Source organism: Colletotrichum gloeosporioides (genome assembly GCF_011800055.1).
Source record: "Colletotrichum gloeosporioides strain Lc1 chromosome Unknown consensus_50, whole genome shotgun sequence".
NCBI classification, from domain to species: Eukaryota; Fungi; Ascomycota; class Sordariomycetes; order Glomerellales; family Glomerellaceae; genus Colletotrichum; species Colletotrichum gloeosporioides.
Window position 1 is genome coordinate 985,727 of NW_025544695.1, and position 14,579 is coordinate 1,000,305.

At 55.0% G+C, this 14,579-nt stretch overlaps 4 protein-coding genes across 4 annotated transcripts; 2 read left to right on the plus strand and 2 right to left on the minus strand.

The window, feature by feature from the left end:
* Positions 1 to 2,366: 2,366 nt before the first annotated feature.
* Positions 2,367 to 3,993, minus strand: GCG54_00000778 (uncharacterized protein; the record flags this gene model as incomplete). Its single annotated transcript, XM_045400910.1, has 2 exons — positions 2,367 to 2,548; positions 2,607 to 3,993. 2 exons carry the CDS (start codon positions 3,991 to 3,993, stop codon positions 2,367 to 2,369), a joined length of 1,569 nt encoding a protein of 522 aa, XP_045263583.1.
* A 4,246-nt stretch (positions 3,994 to 8,239) lies between these two features.
* GCG54_00000779 (uncharacterized protein) lies at positions 8,240 to 10,730 on the plus strand (the record flags this gene model as incomplete). Its single annotated transcript, XM_045400911.1, has 8 exons — positions 8,240 to 8,315; positions 8,378 to 8,753; positions 8,809 to 8,880; positions 8,934 to 9,057; positions 9,107 to 9,283; positions 9,340 to 9,603; positions 9,650 to 9,767; positions 9,814 to 10,730. The coding sequence occupies 8 exons, from the start codon at positions 8,240 to 8,242 to the stop codon at positions 10,728 to 10,730; spliced, it is 2,124 nt and encodes a 707-aa protein (XP_045263584.1).
* Positions 10,731 to 11,232: 502 nt separating this feature from the next.
* GCG54_00000780 (putative ABC transporter ATP-binding protein C20G4.01) lies at positions 11,233 to 12,072 on the minus strand (the record flags this gene model as incomplete). The annotated part of the gene is made up of 1 exon (XM_045400912.1): positions 11,233 to 12,072. One exon carries the CDS (start codon positions 12,070 to 12,072, stop codon positions 11,233 to 11,235), a length of 840 nt encoding a protein of 279 aa, XP_045263585.1.
* A 543-nt stretch (positions 12,073 to 12,615) lies between these two features.
* GCG54_00000781 (DNA polymerase delta small subunit) lies at positions 12,616 to 14,368 on the plus strand (the record flags this gene model as incomplete). Its single annotated transcript, XM_045400913.1, has 4 exons — positions 12,616 to 12,659; positions 12,763 to 13,078; positions 13,151 to 14,084; positions 14,145 to 14,368. The coding sequence occupies 4 exons, from the start codon at positions 12,616 to 12,618 to the stop codon at positions 14,366 to 14,368; spliced, it is 1,518 nt and encodes a 505-aa protein (XP_045263586.1).
* Between the last annotated feature and the right edge of the window lie 211 nt (positions 14,369 to 14,579).

A 14,579-nucleotide genomic window follows, 5' to 3' on the forward strand; every position in this document is an offset into this window, starting at 1 on the left:
TCCTTGTCCGTCAGCAGTCCCCCCCGCTCTTCCTTCCAACAACGTCCGCTTCAATAGTTCACTTTGCGCGTCAGCGTTCGTTGGCCGGCGGCCACTTTGTGCGGGCCGTTAGATGGGTAGCGCGTCGCCCAGGCGGACCGTCATCTTTTCACAGCGGCCGCATTTCGTGGGTGTGTGATGTGAGCCTTTCCTTCGAGGGCAGGTGGGCGCAAACGGCGAGAGAGCCGTGCCGTAAGGGAGAGCCGGGATTAGCAGTGACCTTGGCGAAACGGAGAAAAAAAGTAGCTAGGGTGCGGTCATGTTTAAACGGTGCTGCTTTGGCAATATTGCACGGCTGGATTGAAAATCGTCGGTCACCCTGCAGGCTTCTAAGGATCAACGCCTGTGCCGTCAATGACGTTACATAGCACCGGCTCGAAGTATTTTTTCTTTCGAGAAGAATTGCGCGAGCGCCTTCGAAAACGTGTGTGGGTACCCGGCACGACAGAGTGGAACCGTTATGCCCCTATCGAACGGGCCGGTCAGTCGATTACTGTCTCTTACTGACGTCCTGTCCACATGGCGCAGGTCAGATGAGAGTCTGACCGGCACAGATTGACAAGTGAGGGGTGATCCCCTACTACGTCTCCCAGCATTCGACCGCACTATCCGCTGCTCAGGTGCAGTCTGCTTCAAATCAAAGCCCTTCTCAGCTTCCACGCACAGGTTTTGGGGCAGACCAATAACGACATTTGTGTGATTCAACCTGCATCCTGCTCTCTGTGGTATAACGCAGCCGAGGACGACGGACCTACGACCAGGGATCTGGGGAACAAGGATAGGACCGTATTATTGGAGAGCTATTTGGGTCTGTTCGTTGGTTGGGTCGCACGGAAACTTGAAAGTGGCAGCACGGAGATAACCCCGGCGATGTGACCGGGATACCGGACGCTAATGATCCAGTGCTAGTCGGCGTGGCTCGGCTGCTCCCGGCCACCCGGCCTCAGCGTTTGTTCTTCCTCCCCTAGTCTAGACGGCGGGTGGTTCATGGCTTCGATCCCTGGCCACATGGGAAATGTTAGGGTCTGTGTGTAAGCTCTGCATCAGGCCATTGGGAACCCCCCTTTTTCAAACTTGGCAGCCATCGCCCAATCTACACGAGACTGTGCGAGTTGCGATATCGACCTGCCTGATCGGCGGTGCTAAAATCGGTTTCCCTTTGGCATAACCTCGGGAGAGACAGGGTGTGTCTGACAAGCTCGGGGCCGAAGGTTGATTGATGATCGTCGGTTGGGCTCCAATGACTTATTACTTGTTGCGGCTCTTAACAAAAAGATCGGGGTCCTCCACCAAATGTCTCTCCATTTACATGTTTATCGACATTTTCCGTCCCCATGCTGGTTGGGCTCGCAGAAGTACAGGCAACCCCCAAAATTTTGTCATTTATGCTGAGTTGCCGTCCTCACGCTCCGGTTACTGCGGAGAAAAGGGGCGTCGAGGTTTTTGAATGTAAACCCCTTGCAAAAAAAAAAACCCGTTCGCGAGGAGAAACAGGCCTCCAAACCGCAAGAGGCAGTCTGAACCTGGGAAGCAGTGCTGTTGGTCATGGCAATCTCACCTAGGTGTCCACCCCGGGCCCCTTGCTTATGCCGGATCAAACCCAAATTGGCGGACCTTGTCTGGCTTGTTCCTGCTCAACGAGACCGATCGCACAGGCCATATGTTAGCGGCTCATCCTGAAGAGGAGAGTGATTGTTCGGGTTTGTCAACCCTTCGATAGCATTTTGACAGCTAACCGATAGGGGAGATCCGAGGCCATTGCGGAATATTACCATACATCGCATTGCTGACGGATGATGCATATGATAGGTGCCACGACTGTTCTTCATGTGTCCTTGTCGGACATGGTCAGCAACACAGAGGATCGCCATTGGGGCGCTCTGCTTACTGTCGAACAGCCCCTGTCTAGTGTTGCGGTGGGGGACAGCCACACTGCCGAGGAGGTTTTGTGCTGCGAATTTGACACGCACTTCAATCTTTAGGGCTCCTGGAAACAGGAACAAGGTGGTACTCGGAGCCGATGTATACATCCGTCACTTCTGGGATAAGAGCCAGCACTAATGGTCGGCTGTCAGCCAACGGGGGAGGCACCCCGCATCCAACATGGAGGGAGCGGTCCCGGCGTGCTGTGTTCACATTGTGAAGGTCATACAAAGCGACGTCATGGCGGTGACGATTGGCGAAGGAATCGACAGGCGTGGGTGGTGCAAATTAGCCCAAAGGCGTCGTCGGCGATTGGTATCATGTTATGTACGTGAGATCTTTGTTCAGATCTTTCGCCAACTGTCTTTGTATCTTGCCCACTCTCGAAAACCTTCGCCAGCGCGTTAGACGGGAACACGAAGTATTCGAAGGTTCTGCTTACCTAGACTTTGAAAGCCAGCATTGCCCCCTTTGACACCATCGATGAACATTTGCTGCATACCTCGGTCGGCCAGCAACTTGACACAGGTATCTAGCAGTCGAATCATAACCGAGTCCCGGCTATTCACCATTTCACGATTATCATCTGGAGCGCTTTGAGTGAGCCACTGACTTCGCGGGGTCCTGATAGTGTTGCCACGAACCTGTGATGCAAATGCATGTTACGCCACCGACATCCGCGCCAATGGTCTTGGCCCACGGTAGGTCGTCCTCGGTTGGGCTTCCAGTGTTGGGGATGTACGTCAAAGCGACAGCCACGATAGTCTCGCCCTCTAGACCGATGACAACGTCCTCAATGTTTGGAGTGCCGTCCAGCCTCGCATATTGGTCATACCATCCCATGTTCCCCTTTCGTATCGCGTCTCTGTCTACAATTTGCAGAACTTGATGAAATTCCATAAAGTCGCACCGCCGAAAAGTTAGTCCTGCTGAGGATAGACTGGTTGCTGGCATATCGTCAAATCGGAGAAGCCAGTCCGAAACCTCCTGTCCATGCATCTGCCAGCCTCGGCGAGCAAACCATTCTTTTGCAAAGAAGTCTGACGGGACCCCGTAAAGTAGGCGTGGGAAAGCCGTCCCAAGCTGAAGCCGTCTGACACCTCGTGTTCTCTGTAGCATCTTTAATGCATTGTCGTGTAGGCTCAGACCTATACCTCGCCCTCGATACGAGCTTTTGACAATCAAGACGGCCAACGAGCCTAGAAGACTCTCCTGATCACTGTCCGTAAATGTTGTGTATGTCGCACAGAAACCAACAATCTCTCGAGTATCGGGGTCTCGCACGACGTAGTTCATCGTATATCCATCCCGTTTAAGAAGGAGAACAAGAGCAAATTGAGGTAGGTGATATTTTGGCGGTAGACATTCTGTCCAAAGTTTGTGTATTGGCGCCATGTCCTGGCCACAAACCTCCACAGGCCAATGTCGTGCCGCACTGATGATGAGATTTTGCACAGGCACGGCATTGACAGGCGGGGGTCGTTGATCTCCAAACATGATTGAAGCTGCGCTTTCGAGGTCCGATGGTGCAAATCCCCCGACTTGTACAATCGTGGCAAAGTTTTCGAGAACATCCGGATTTGCCTTGACGTTGTAACATGCCACTAAAATTTGTGGGCGTTCCTCAGCCAAGGACCGCGCGGTTTCCGCCAGCTCGACCTGCGAGACATCGCCGTCTAACGGTGGCCCGGAGATGACGAAAACCATCGTTTTCGCTCTCTTTATGAACTCGGAGTGAATATTGTTGATGCCGCCTCGTTTGGTATAGGGAACATGGCGGACCATAGAATGCCGCGCAGCAATCGCACGGCCCAGCGGTTCGAATGGATCTCGATAATTTTCGGCGTTTCTGCTGTATGGGACGACAACGGGCGTGAGGAGTACAATGACATCGTCTTCCGACAGACACCTTCCAAGTGGGATACAATCCTGCTGATCCCGTAGCAACATTGCCAAAGCCCCTTGAGTCGGTTTTGGACTGCTCCTCGAGCCGACAAGACGGTCGATTTGCATGTCAGGGGAGTACCTCATGTCGAATATCTCAGACACCTAAAGATCGAACTCTAGCTCATCCCTACCAAAAGGTTAGCTGAGGTTACACAACGGTTCAGAACCAATGTTGTATCATGAATACGCTTGAATGAAGCGATATCAATGACTGAGCTAACCTGTACAGTGGATGAGATGCCTTGCACGGCATGAGGAGACGACAGTGCCGACAATATCGTCCGTGGAACTGGCTGACTGAGCTTCACCAACTCGGTCGAGAAGACAACGGCACTTGTACAGCCTGAAAAGTTGTCAACATCGACAAGTTGATGCGTGCTCACGCAGGAATCGTGTGGTAGGTAGCGGGAAAGGGGTTCGTCAATCCTAAAATAGCTGTGGTTGAAATGGTTCCTGGGCCCGGGCGCTTTTGAATTCTATGCGGTATGATCGAATAGACTCAAACCTTCGCATACAGGGTTGTCCGAGAAGGTCAATAATGACTACCACTGTCGATAGCGCTGAGCAAGTTGACGAGATAGGAGGCTCATGCCGAGGCAGTGTCAAGCCGAGGACGGAAAGGAGCGAATGATGCTGCCTGCTATTTCAAGTTAAAGGGCTGCGTCAGCTAACTAAAGATGACTGAGAGACGAAGTCGAAAGATACGCAACGGAAACATAAGGGACCCGCAAGTCTAAATGTTGTCACTTGCATCGTGTGGGAGGAACAGGAAGGTTACACATACCGTGACGAGCTAGCAGCAGAAAAGAGTCTAAGAGACGATGTCCTTTGGTGAGCTCTTTATCCTGATAGGCGTGGGAAGAGCACTGCATAAGGCCAGCAAAGAGTGGGGTGTGTACAAGAGGCGAGCGGCGGAGGAGACAGGGTCAGCCAGGCTGCCGGGTAGACTGAATGGAGACTGATGGAGAAAATCTTGAAACGACATGCACACGGACATCATCAGCGGATTGCATAAATCCAGCGCTGAGCGACTGTAGGAAGGTAATAGCATGGTACTGTGGATGTAGGCAGGTAGGACAAGACGAGCAAAGCGCGCAAGCGGCTAATGTCCAAGGACCTCCACGCCTCATGCGGTGGGTGGTGGGTCGCAGTAACAGTTAATCAATGAAGAGCGACGTGGTTCCTGGTCCGGGGGGCATCTGACTGATACAATGGCAAGTTGGCTGTGTGAGTATGCTTGCACGGACAGAAAGAGTGTGTGGCCATGGACAAGATGAGGATGGAGGGACGGTGGGAAGGATGGATGGCTGGACGGGTGTATCCCAATGCAACCGCTGCGGTACGGGGCGGCACTAGGTCCGTTTGCTGGGGGTCAATCTATGGATAACGGAACAACGAGGAGCGGTCTTTTACCTTGATATGCTGACCACCGGGCAAACCATGCAGCTGCCACTTAGCAACACGAGGGGCTCACATAGGTTACACAAAGTAGCTGCAGATGAATTGACTCCGGCCGGTGCGAGGTGAGATGAGAAAGGAAGGGTAAGCAGACGCCAGCGCATGACGGTCGACCGTGACACAGAGCCAAGATGATGACAGGAAACTGGAACCAGACCTCGTGAGACTTGCTGCTCGATCAACGCAGCCCCCAAACCCCCCACGGGTGATGGAGCAGGAGACTTGGAAGACTTTGCTTCAGACGTAAGTGAAAGGGTGAGGTGTCTTCTCGATTTGGGCATAAGAAGCGGGCACTTGGTGCACGAGTACCGTCATTGAGTGCCATTCCAAGACCAACCGCAGTCTTGGTGCTCTCCAAGTACCAAATGCTCGGGGTCTGCATACAGAAAAAGGAAAGTCCAAAACGAGATTGCCGGGACAAAATAGCTCAGTCTAGGCTGTTGGTGGTGTAACTGGTGTTTGTCAGGGTAAGAAAAATAGGGTTTGCCGGGAAAATCCTACCAACAAAAGGCAGGAGAAGGAAGAGTCGGCACAACAGGGGCGGGATGATGGTAGATGTTGAGTCTCAATCGGGCGTCTCTCGGCTGTGGAGACGTCGGGCCGCGAACAATGGCACAAAACGTTGGACCCTGGGTAGGACCGGCGAGGGTCCTCGGTGACTTGATCTGGCCCTAGTATGGCAGTGATGGGCATAGGTTGCAGTCGATGGACATGTCGACAGCTGGACTTCCAACTTGCGAGATTCAACGGCGATGGAAGCGATCGACGCGGCCTGGGGGAGACAACAAGGGACGATTAGACCAGGGCTTGACATAAACGCACCAAACCCGATCCGTGGGAAGGAAAATGAAAAAGAGAGAAAAAAGCGGCGTGAATGGTAAGCAGGCTACATCACCTTGCGCAGCGATGTGGAGGCGAAGAGAAAAGGTGGTTTGGTCTGGCATGGGTGGAAGTGACGGAAGGATTCTGACGAAGCATTTTGTGTAGCACGTCTGTGAAACAATGAGGTCGGAAGCGGACGTCAGTCGGTTTCGACCCGGCTTATTGGCAAAGCAACAATACAGAAATGCCGTCCCTGCCTGTCCACATTGTCGATTGTACGACTTCCATGCGATGCGCCAGGAGCATTTGATGGTGTCGGAAGGCGGCGGATAGTCGAGGAAGGTATGGTGCAGTGTGAGTGGAAGGAGTTGTAATACGGATACAGTTGCGGAACCAGGGGGTAGGCATCAAAGCGTAAGGTAAGGTAAGCAAGCCCAGGACTTTGCTATGTGCTCCGCACCCGACGTTACGGACGGTGGGCGCCGTTCCCCAGAAGCACGGTGTAAGATGAAGGTGTGGGAACGGTTCGTCACCTTCAGGCTTCCATAGGTTCGGGCAGGCGCCAGTGCGTCAAAATGGACGTCCCGTCAGATACGGGCGCAGGATGGCACCTTACCTTACCGTACCTTGACTAGCACCCCAGGTAAGGCACCTGCCTGCGGATACGGATGGAAACCCTGCCTTGCGCACCAGAGCTCTTTCCTTTGCAGAACAGGTGCAGATGCGGATAGATGAGAGAAGAATTGAGCAGGCAAGAAGAGCCTAGGGAACAATCCGAATTCCATCTCATTTCCTTCCTCGACTCGACCTCGACATGGAAGTCTGACGTTTGCGCCTGCGCCTGCGCCTACAACATCAAGCTTCCTTGTCAATGGCCCGCCTTGTGCAACGCGAGGTGAGGCCACGACTGGGCCCTTCCAACCCTTCTAGTCGCCGTGCATCTGCCGAGAGGAGAGTCGTGCTCCTCATCTCATCTAAGACAATGAGGAGAAATGTCCATCATCCCGAGCGCTTTCTCAATTGTCCGTCAATGAGTCGCAAAATGCCGGTACGCCTCACATATCACAAAGCCCGACTTGGACCCCAAATTCACGGCCAACTTTGGAATAAGCCCGGTCGAATGAGCGCAGGTCATGGCAGCCAAGACGGCTTGTACGCCGCTTACATACCTTTACCTGGGGTCGGTCTCGGGGCCGCAGCACGCAGCAAGCATTCAACGTGAGGTAAGGTAAGCAGAGCAGCATCCGCACGCATACGAATACACACTCGATGGGAAAGCCGGTGAGCCCTCTTGTGCCAATCCTGCCCTACCATCTCTTTTCCTGCAGCTCATCTCATCATGACCATCTCCTTTCCTGTGTCACAGTGCCAATGAGCCGCGGTCAGCCAAACGCGCAAATCGGGCATGATGCGACTTCGGACATCAATCATCAAACATGATCAGATGCTCGGATCATGAGACATATTTGCCTTTGTTTTTGCCCAGTACCTGCCAGGAGTCGCAGGCCAGATGCAGATTCTTGCCAAGAATCTCGCCTAGCTCTTTCTCACCGAGCAATGCTCCCATTAGCACCTACCAATTTCGTGGTGTTCATGGGTGGTTTTTTACCGGTGACCGAGAAGCCCCCACCCATGCTCGCCCAATCGACGGCAAGCACAGGCTTATGCTCGCTCACCCTCCCGACCGTCTTTCGTGCACCGTGCAGGTCCTCCACGGGCCTCCTCTCCAGCCCGATTGCAGCCGACAGGAGCTCATTCCGGTTGCTGCACTGGGCCCCCGGCCGCTGAGGAACCGCAAGTGGGGCTCGTCCGGCCATTGACATCCACAACCCATGGGCCATGCAAGGTGTGTGCGCCACTTTTTTCCCGGTCGAGGTAGACGCGCTCACCTTAGCTCTCTCACCCCGCGACGCGTCCACCACTCCGTTATTCGCGACCGAACGAGGACCACACCACCAGCCCGACCTCGGGACTGCACCACCGCTCACGGCGTCCCTGCATCTCCTGCGGTGCATTGGGGGTTTCCAAGGAACATAGGATACCGACCAAAATGGCTTCACCCACAGACGACATGTCTGTAGATGGAGACAACGACATAAACCAGCTTGTAGAGGACATCGTTGAGGGTGAGTTGTACTTGTTGGGTTTCATGTAAATATCGAAATACTGATCGATTCCAAACCCATAGCTTCCAAGTTACCGGCCAAGAAGCGAGCTACAGCCATTAGACCTACCGTGGACAAGGTAGCTTCATCGGCATATGAAAACGGCCTGTTGCCTGAGCCGCTCAATGAGCTCATAGATCTTCTCACGAGACCAAGCTATCTGGACCAAGGGAGCCTCAACGCCTTGCTGAAGAGTCTCTACCCTGCGACCAAGCTATCAAACGATGTTGTTTGGAGGGTAGTGGGTTGCCTGGGACACGGAGAGCTCAAGCCTTCGCTGAACTTGCAGTCGAATCTGCTCAAGTGGCTGATTATGGCGTATCATGTTATTGAGAATCCAGCAGTATTATCCCAAGCATATGCTGTTCTTTTCAACCTCCTCGACACAGCTGCCATCAGGTTGGATTCCCCTGGCGCACTGCACTGAAAAACTCAAGGCGCTGACGCCATCCAGGCCACAGCTCTGTCATCTTCTTGCTCTCATAACACGGAGAAAGCACGTTCGACCTTTCAGGATACAACTCGTGTAAGTCTGCATCGCTTTGAAGGGTGCAGGTGCAAGACTGACTTGATCGTCAGCCTAAACCTATCTCGAAATACCGGCAGCGACCCAGCTCTGACTGGTCTCCTTCGGGTATACAAGGACTACTATCCCGAAATCATTGTCAGCGATGCTCTCAGGGGCAGGGCGTCAGCGTTCAAGGTACAGCACGGTTGATTGTCCGTTTGGAAGCTTGTTCTAACACTCACAGCATCCCGACATGGAATGGAGAGAAAGATTGGATCAGATTCAGAGGGACCATTCCCAACGAACTGCCGATATCACCGGCCAGCCTCGAAACGGCTTTAGCGTCAATCACTCTGCTTTGAGAGCTCGCGGTAGAAAGGGGACGCATCTCCCCTCAGTTCATACCTCGGCCGCTACAGAGGTGAGACCATCATGTCCGGGCAAGATGTGGTGTTCCCATGAAACTGATTTCTGCAGAACTCCGTCACACTGGAAGAGATCGACAGTGCCGACCGGCTCGCCCAAAATATTGAGAAAATCGAGCTTCCCAACCAGCTGGCAGCAGTCTTGGCAGACCCCTTGCTTCAGAAGTTCATCGCTTTGAAGAAAGATGATGCCGCCTCGAGGCGCGTGATCCATTGGGTGGATGCTATCCTCGAGGACGTACTGAATGGGAATGCCGACGACAAGCTCTTCAACGAGACGATGGAGATCTTGGAAGACTATGTCACTCGGGTGAAGGTATGTGCTGTCACAGTGATCGAAGCAAGCCAGTCTGACCATAAAGGAAACCCCTGCCGTCGTCTTGAACTTCCTCGCCAAGCTCTTCACAACCTGGAATGGGGTAGATGCACGAGGCCCCATTCTCAACATACTCTCCTACGCGCCACTTGCTTCCTTCGAAGGTATACTAAACCCTTTAATTGCCCAGCGCAGTACTAACGATTTCAGAACTTCACAAATTCCTTTTCCAGCCGCTAGAAAGATGTCTACCACCAACACCAAATTCACAGCTTTCTCTTCTAAAACTCTACCAAAACCTCATTCGCCGCTGGACTTTCGTCCTCCGCTCCCTCGATCCGATCCCCCCTGAAGCTCCAGTCAGCGCCTTCTACGATGTGATGGAGCATGCAGGCATCATCGCTCTGAACCTGGTGCAAGCGACACCAAGCGTTGCGGTCCATGGTGCTGTGTTGGACCTCTACGAGCAGGCGGCGACCAGCATCTCCGATCCAACTCTCCAACCCCTCCTCCGCATCGCCAACCCGCCCGCGCAGCTCATATACCTCCTCTTCTTCAGCCACTCGCTGTCTAACGTGTCTCGTTTATGCGCCGTCCTCGCAGTCTACAAGAAGGGTTTTGAGACCGCCATGTCGCGCCGCCAGCCGACCACGTATCAGCCCAGCTACGTCAATCACTTCAATGGCTTCCTCATGGACGTCTGTAACTGTCTTTGGCGCGGCAAGGCCTTCAATGATGCGGACAAGAATGCTCTCGGCTGCCTAAGCGCCCGTCCCGTCACCTTACGTTTGCAGCGCTACGTTGAGGATCTAGGGATGGACCTCGCGCTGCCGACGCTCTTCGGCTTCTCCTACTCGCCCGTGCTGAGTCTGCAAGCTATCGACTGCATCCGCGAACGGGAGGATAGGGCGCTGGCGGAGGATGAAGACGCCATTGCCACTAGGCATGGTGGCCCTGTCACGGCCAACAGTCTGGCAAGGTTGGCTGAAGCCCGCGGCATCCGCGTGACGTGGTCCGAGTATAGAATACAAGTGCTGCACGCGCTGGAGGGCAAGGGCTTGGGCGGCATCCCGGCGCTGATGAGGAACACCATGAAGGTTCTTATGGGCTCTCAGCCACCGAAGTGAGCAAACCGCCAACATGCATCGGATCGGCCAAGGGAGTAGTTGTGATACCCGCCGCGAGCGACTCGCAGCATCAATCGATATGTATGTATTTGATACAAAATGTGTGCGACGTCTAAATGTCTGTCTAGTTGAGTCGACGAGACTTCTACCGCCAGAGTTGTAAAGCCCCCTTCTCGGTTGAAGACGCAGGGTATCAAGAGCCGTGAAAATCCTAATAGAAAGAGCCCGGGTATGCTGTTGTTGAACATGTATGCAACCAAACGCCATAGGGTGGGCAAGTTGAGAATGCCCCCCTTTTATTTCATAACCCTCCTTCCTCTTGTGGTTATCCCTCTAGGTGTCGTTGAGAGACACCGAATGCCGCCATAAGACCCAATCGTCATGTTCATGTTGAAAGAAACGCCCTTCATAATGCAGTTGAGTGCCGTATGCGCCATGGCCCATCCTGTTGAACGCGAAAAAAACAAAACAAAAACCACCTCTCCAGACCCAATTGCGAGATTTATCGCTTGCCAGACTCGTCACCGTAGCCTCCGTATCCACCAGCGTCGTACGTCTTGCCCTCAGGCGCGACGCGACCCTGGCTTCTCGGCCCACGATCCTTCAGATCCTTCCTCAACCACCCCAGCACCAGCTCGCCCAGGGTGCTGTTCCCAGTGCCCCCTTCGACATCCTTCAGGAACTTGCCCGCTGTGTCCCACTCCCTGACGGTGCCCAGGTGCATGTGCACAAGATGCGTCGGCCATCCGGCGAGGTTGTCCAGAATGTGCGTGGCGTACACGATCGTACACTCGCGGATCTCGGTCTCGCGCTTCAGCCAGCCCAGGAACTCGGCGCGGCTCAGCACGTCGAGGTCGACGGTGATCTCATCCAGCAGGAGAATCGTCCACGGGCGGATGAGCCCCATGGCAAGCTGCACGCGGCGCCTCTCGCCGTCGGAGACGGCGTGCATGCGCCAGGCGGTGTCAATGTCCAGCACCGAGACGAGCTCGTCGCGGCGGTCCGGGTAAGCGTCGCCGCCGACGCTGCGGAGGAGCTCGACGACGCCGATGTCAGTGCGCACGATGGGGTTGAGGACCCATTCCAGGCCGAGGTAGGTGACGCCCTCGAGGCCCTCCTTGAAGGGGTCGACGCCGCCAATGGAGATGCCGCCCTGCGGGGCGAGGCGCTTGCCGGCGAGCAGGCGCAGGATGGTCGTCTTGCCGGCGCCGTTTGCGCCGATGAGCAGGGTGCGCGAGCGGGCGGGCACGGAGAGGGAGATGTTCTCGAGGCCTGACGAGGAGTCTGGGAACTTATAGTTGAGGTTTGTGACCTCGATGGTTGGGGGTCGTTGGGCGGACATTGTGGGCGATGTATGTGGTGAGCGGATGCAATTGAGGCTGACTGAGGTTGCAGGAAGTGGGAAGGGAGAGGTGGTGGAGGAGGAGAGTGTATGCGACGAGGTCGGAAGTTTTAATGAGGAAAATTTAGAGCCACGATACACACCGCCCTGCGACTGAAGGCGTCATGACCCTAACTTATGGGATGAAAGGTGGGATGGTCTCACCCATCCCGAGCTAATCCCGCCCTCGTGTCGTGGGACAAGCACTGCTAGAACTCAATTGCCCCTCCATCCAAACCCCGCCGTGGCTGGGACCGACCGCCTGGGCCGGGGACCGCCGCGCAAAAGCCACAAGGGACGCAGCAGGGGACGGGCACCTAACCCATGGTCCATTTACGCCAAAATACGCGACTACACCAGCCCCAGGTCCTTCGACGCGTCTGCGCATCGTAGCAGTCAAGCTTCATTCTTGCACCCGCTGCCATTGACACCCTGCGAGAGCTTCTGCCAAACCATCACCAGCTCGACAACACACTCTCGTGTCTGCAGAGCCACGACCTCAAGATGGTGACCCTCGACGAAGCGACTGCGCTTTTACAGAAACCGGCGTAAGTCCTCCCACCCTGCTTCTACATCCCCATTCCATCAACCCCTGCCCAACATTGCCTTTTTCTGATATCGCGACACACGACTAATAAAGTCACGATCCAGCGACGCAGCCGCGGCCTCCTCGACCCTCGTTCGCGCCCCCTCCCAGTACAAACCTCTATCAACCTTCACCCTTCCAAAGGAGCGTTCCTACCAACAACAATATGCAGACGTCTACTTCCTGCGCCTCACCTCGATCAAGCCCGCAGTCGACGCCGTCGCCGCTGAAGCCTGGGACGGCACAGTCATAGGCGGCGAGGAAGCCCGCCATGTCAACCGCGTCCTCGATGTGCGCCAGGGCGAGCTGTGCTGGGTTACCGGCACCGTCTACATGGACATGCCCCTGAAGCCCAACATTCTGGAGGACGTGTCGAAGGACGTACGTATCTGCTCTCGCCCATTTCTACCCCCCCCTTGCCTCGATGAATCCCTATACTGACAACATCCACAGCGTTGGATCTCCGCCCCCATCTCCACAGACCGCTACTACTCCGACGACGTCGAAAAGGACCAAATCATGCTTGAGGACGACTCAGGCCGCATCCGCCTCGTCGGCGACGTCCTCAAATCAATCCACCTCGTGACGGGCTGCATCATTGGCGTAATGGGCACTGAGAATGCCAGCGGCGAGCTCGAGGTAATCGACGTTAAGTTCCCCGACCTCGCACCGCAACCCTCCCGCTGGTCCCTCACCCAACCACCTCCGTCCTCCGAAGACCACGACATGTCCGGCACAACGCCCTCCCAACAAAAGCCCTCCTCCAAGATCGCCATCGTCTCGGGCCTGTCCTTCTCCGGCACAGACGCATCCTACGCCCTCGAGCTGTCCCTCCTGCTTGAGTTCCTCCTCGGCGAGGCCCTCTCCCCCGAGACGCAATCCCAAATCACAAACATCTCGCGCCTAGTCATCTCGGGCAACTCCATCTCCACGACGGCCGCGAACCCGGCCCTCAAGACGGACGACGCTACAAACGGCAACAAGAAGGCGACGGTGAAGAAGTACGGCTACGACGCGAGCGCGTATAACCCCCTCCCGAGTCAGCTCTTTGACGAGTTCCTCGCGGACCTGCTACCCTCCATGCCCGTCACTCTCATGCCGGGCGCACAGGACCCCGCCAACGCGAGTTACCCCCAGCAGCCGATTCACTCGGCCATGTTCCCACGCGCAAGGCCATATGCGGCTGGCCCAGATGCCAAGGAGGCCGGCTGGTTCGACACCACGACGAATCCGTGGGAAGCCGAGGTTGACGGGTGGAGGATGCTGGGAACAGGAGGTCAGAATGTCGACGATGTATTCAAGTACGTCGACAGTGACGACAGGTTGGGTATGATGGAGGCCATGTGCAGATGGCGATGCAGCGCGCCGACGGCGCCGGATACACTCTGTGAGTTAACACCCTCTTTGCGACCTAAATATGCGTTGATCATAGCTAACACGTTCCCAGGGGCATACCCATTCCAAGACAATGACCCGTTCGTGATGAAGGAAGCCCCCCACGTCTTCTTCGTCGGCTGTCAGCCAGAGTTCGGAACAAGGGTCATTCAGGGCGCTGACGGCCAGACGACGCGGTTGATAACCGTTCCTTCATTTTCAGAAACCAAGGAGATCGTTCTCGTTGACACGGAGACGTTGGAGGTTTCCAAGGTCAAGATTTCGGCGGCATCATGAGGAAAAACAGGCAGCACATGTTGAGCACAAGACGGTCATGATTAGATATACCCCCTGAGCTTACGAAGATGAGGTGAAAAGCAAAAAATATTGACGCTACCTAGAAGCTAGGCTCCGTGAAGAAAAGCGAATCGCTGATGGGTAGACGCTCCCAAAGATTGTCGCTCGCCTCTCCCAATATGTTGACGGCGATATGTTTTGCCCCTGTGCC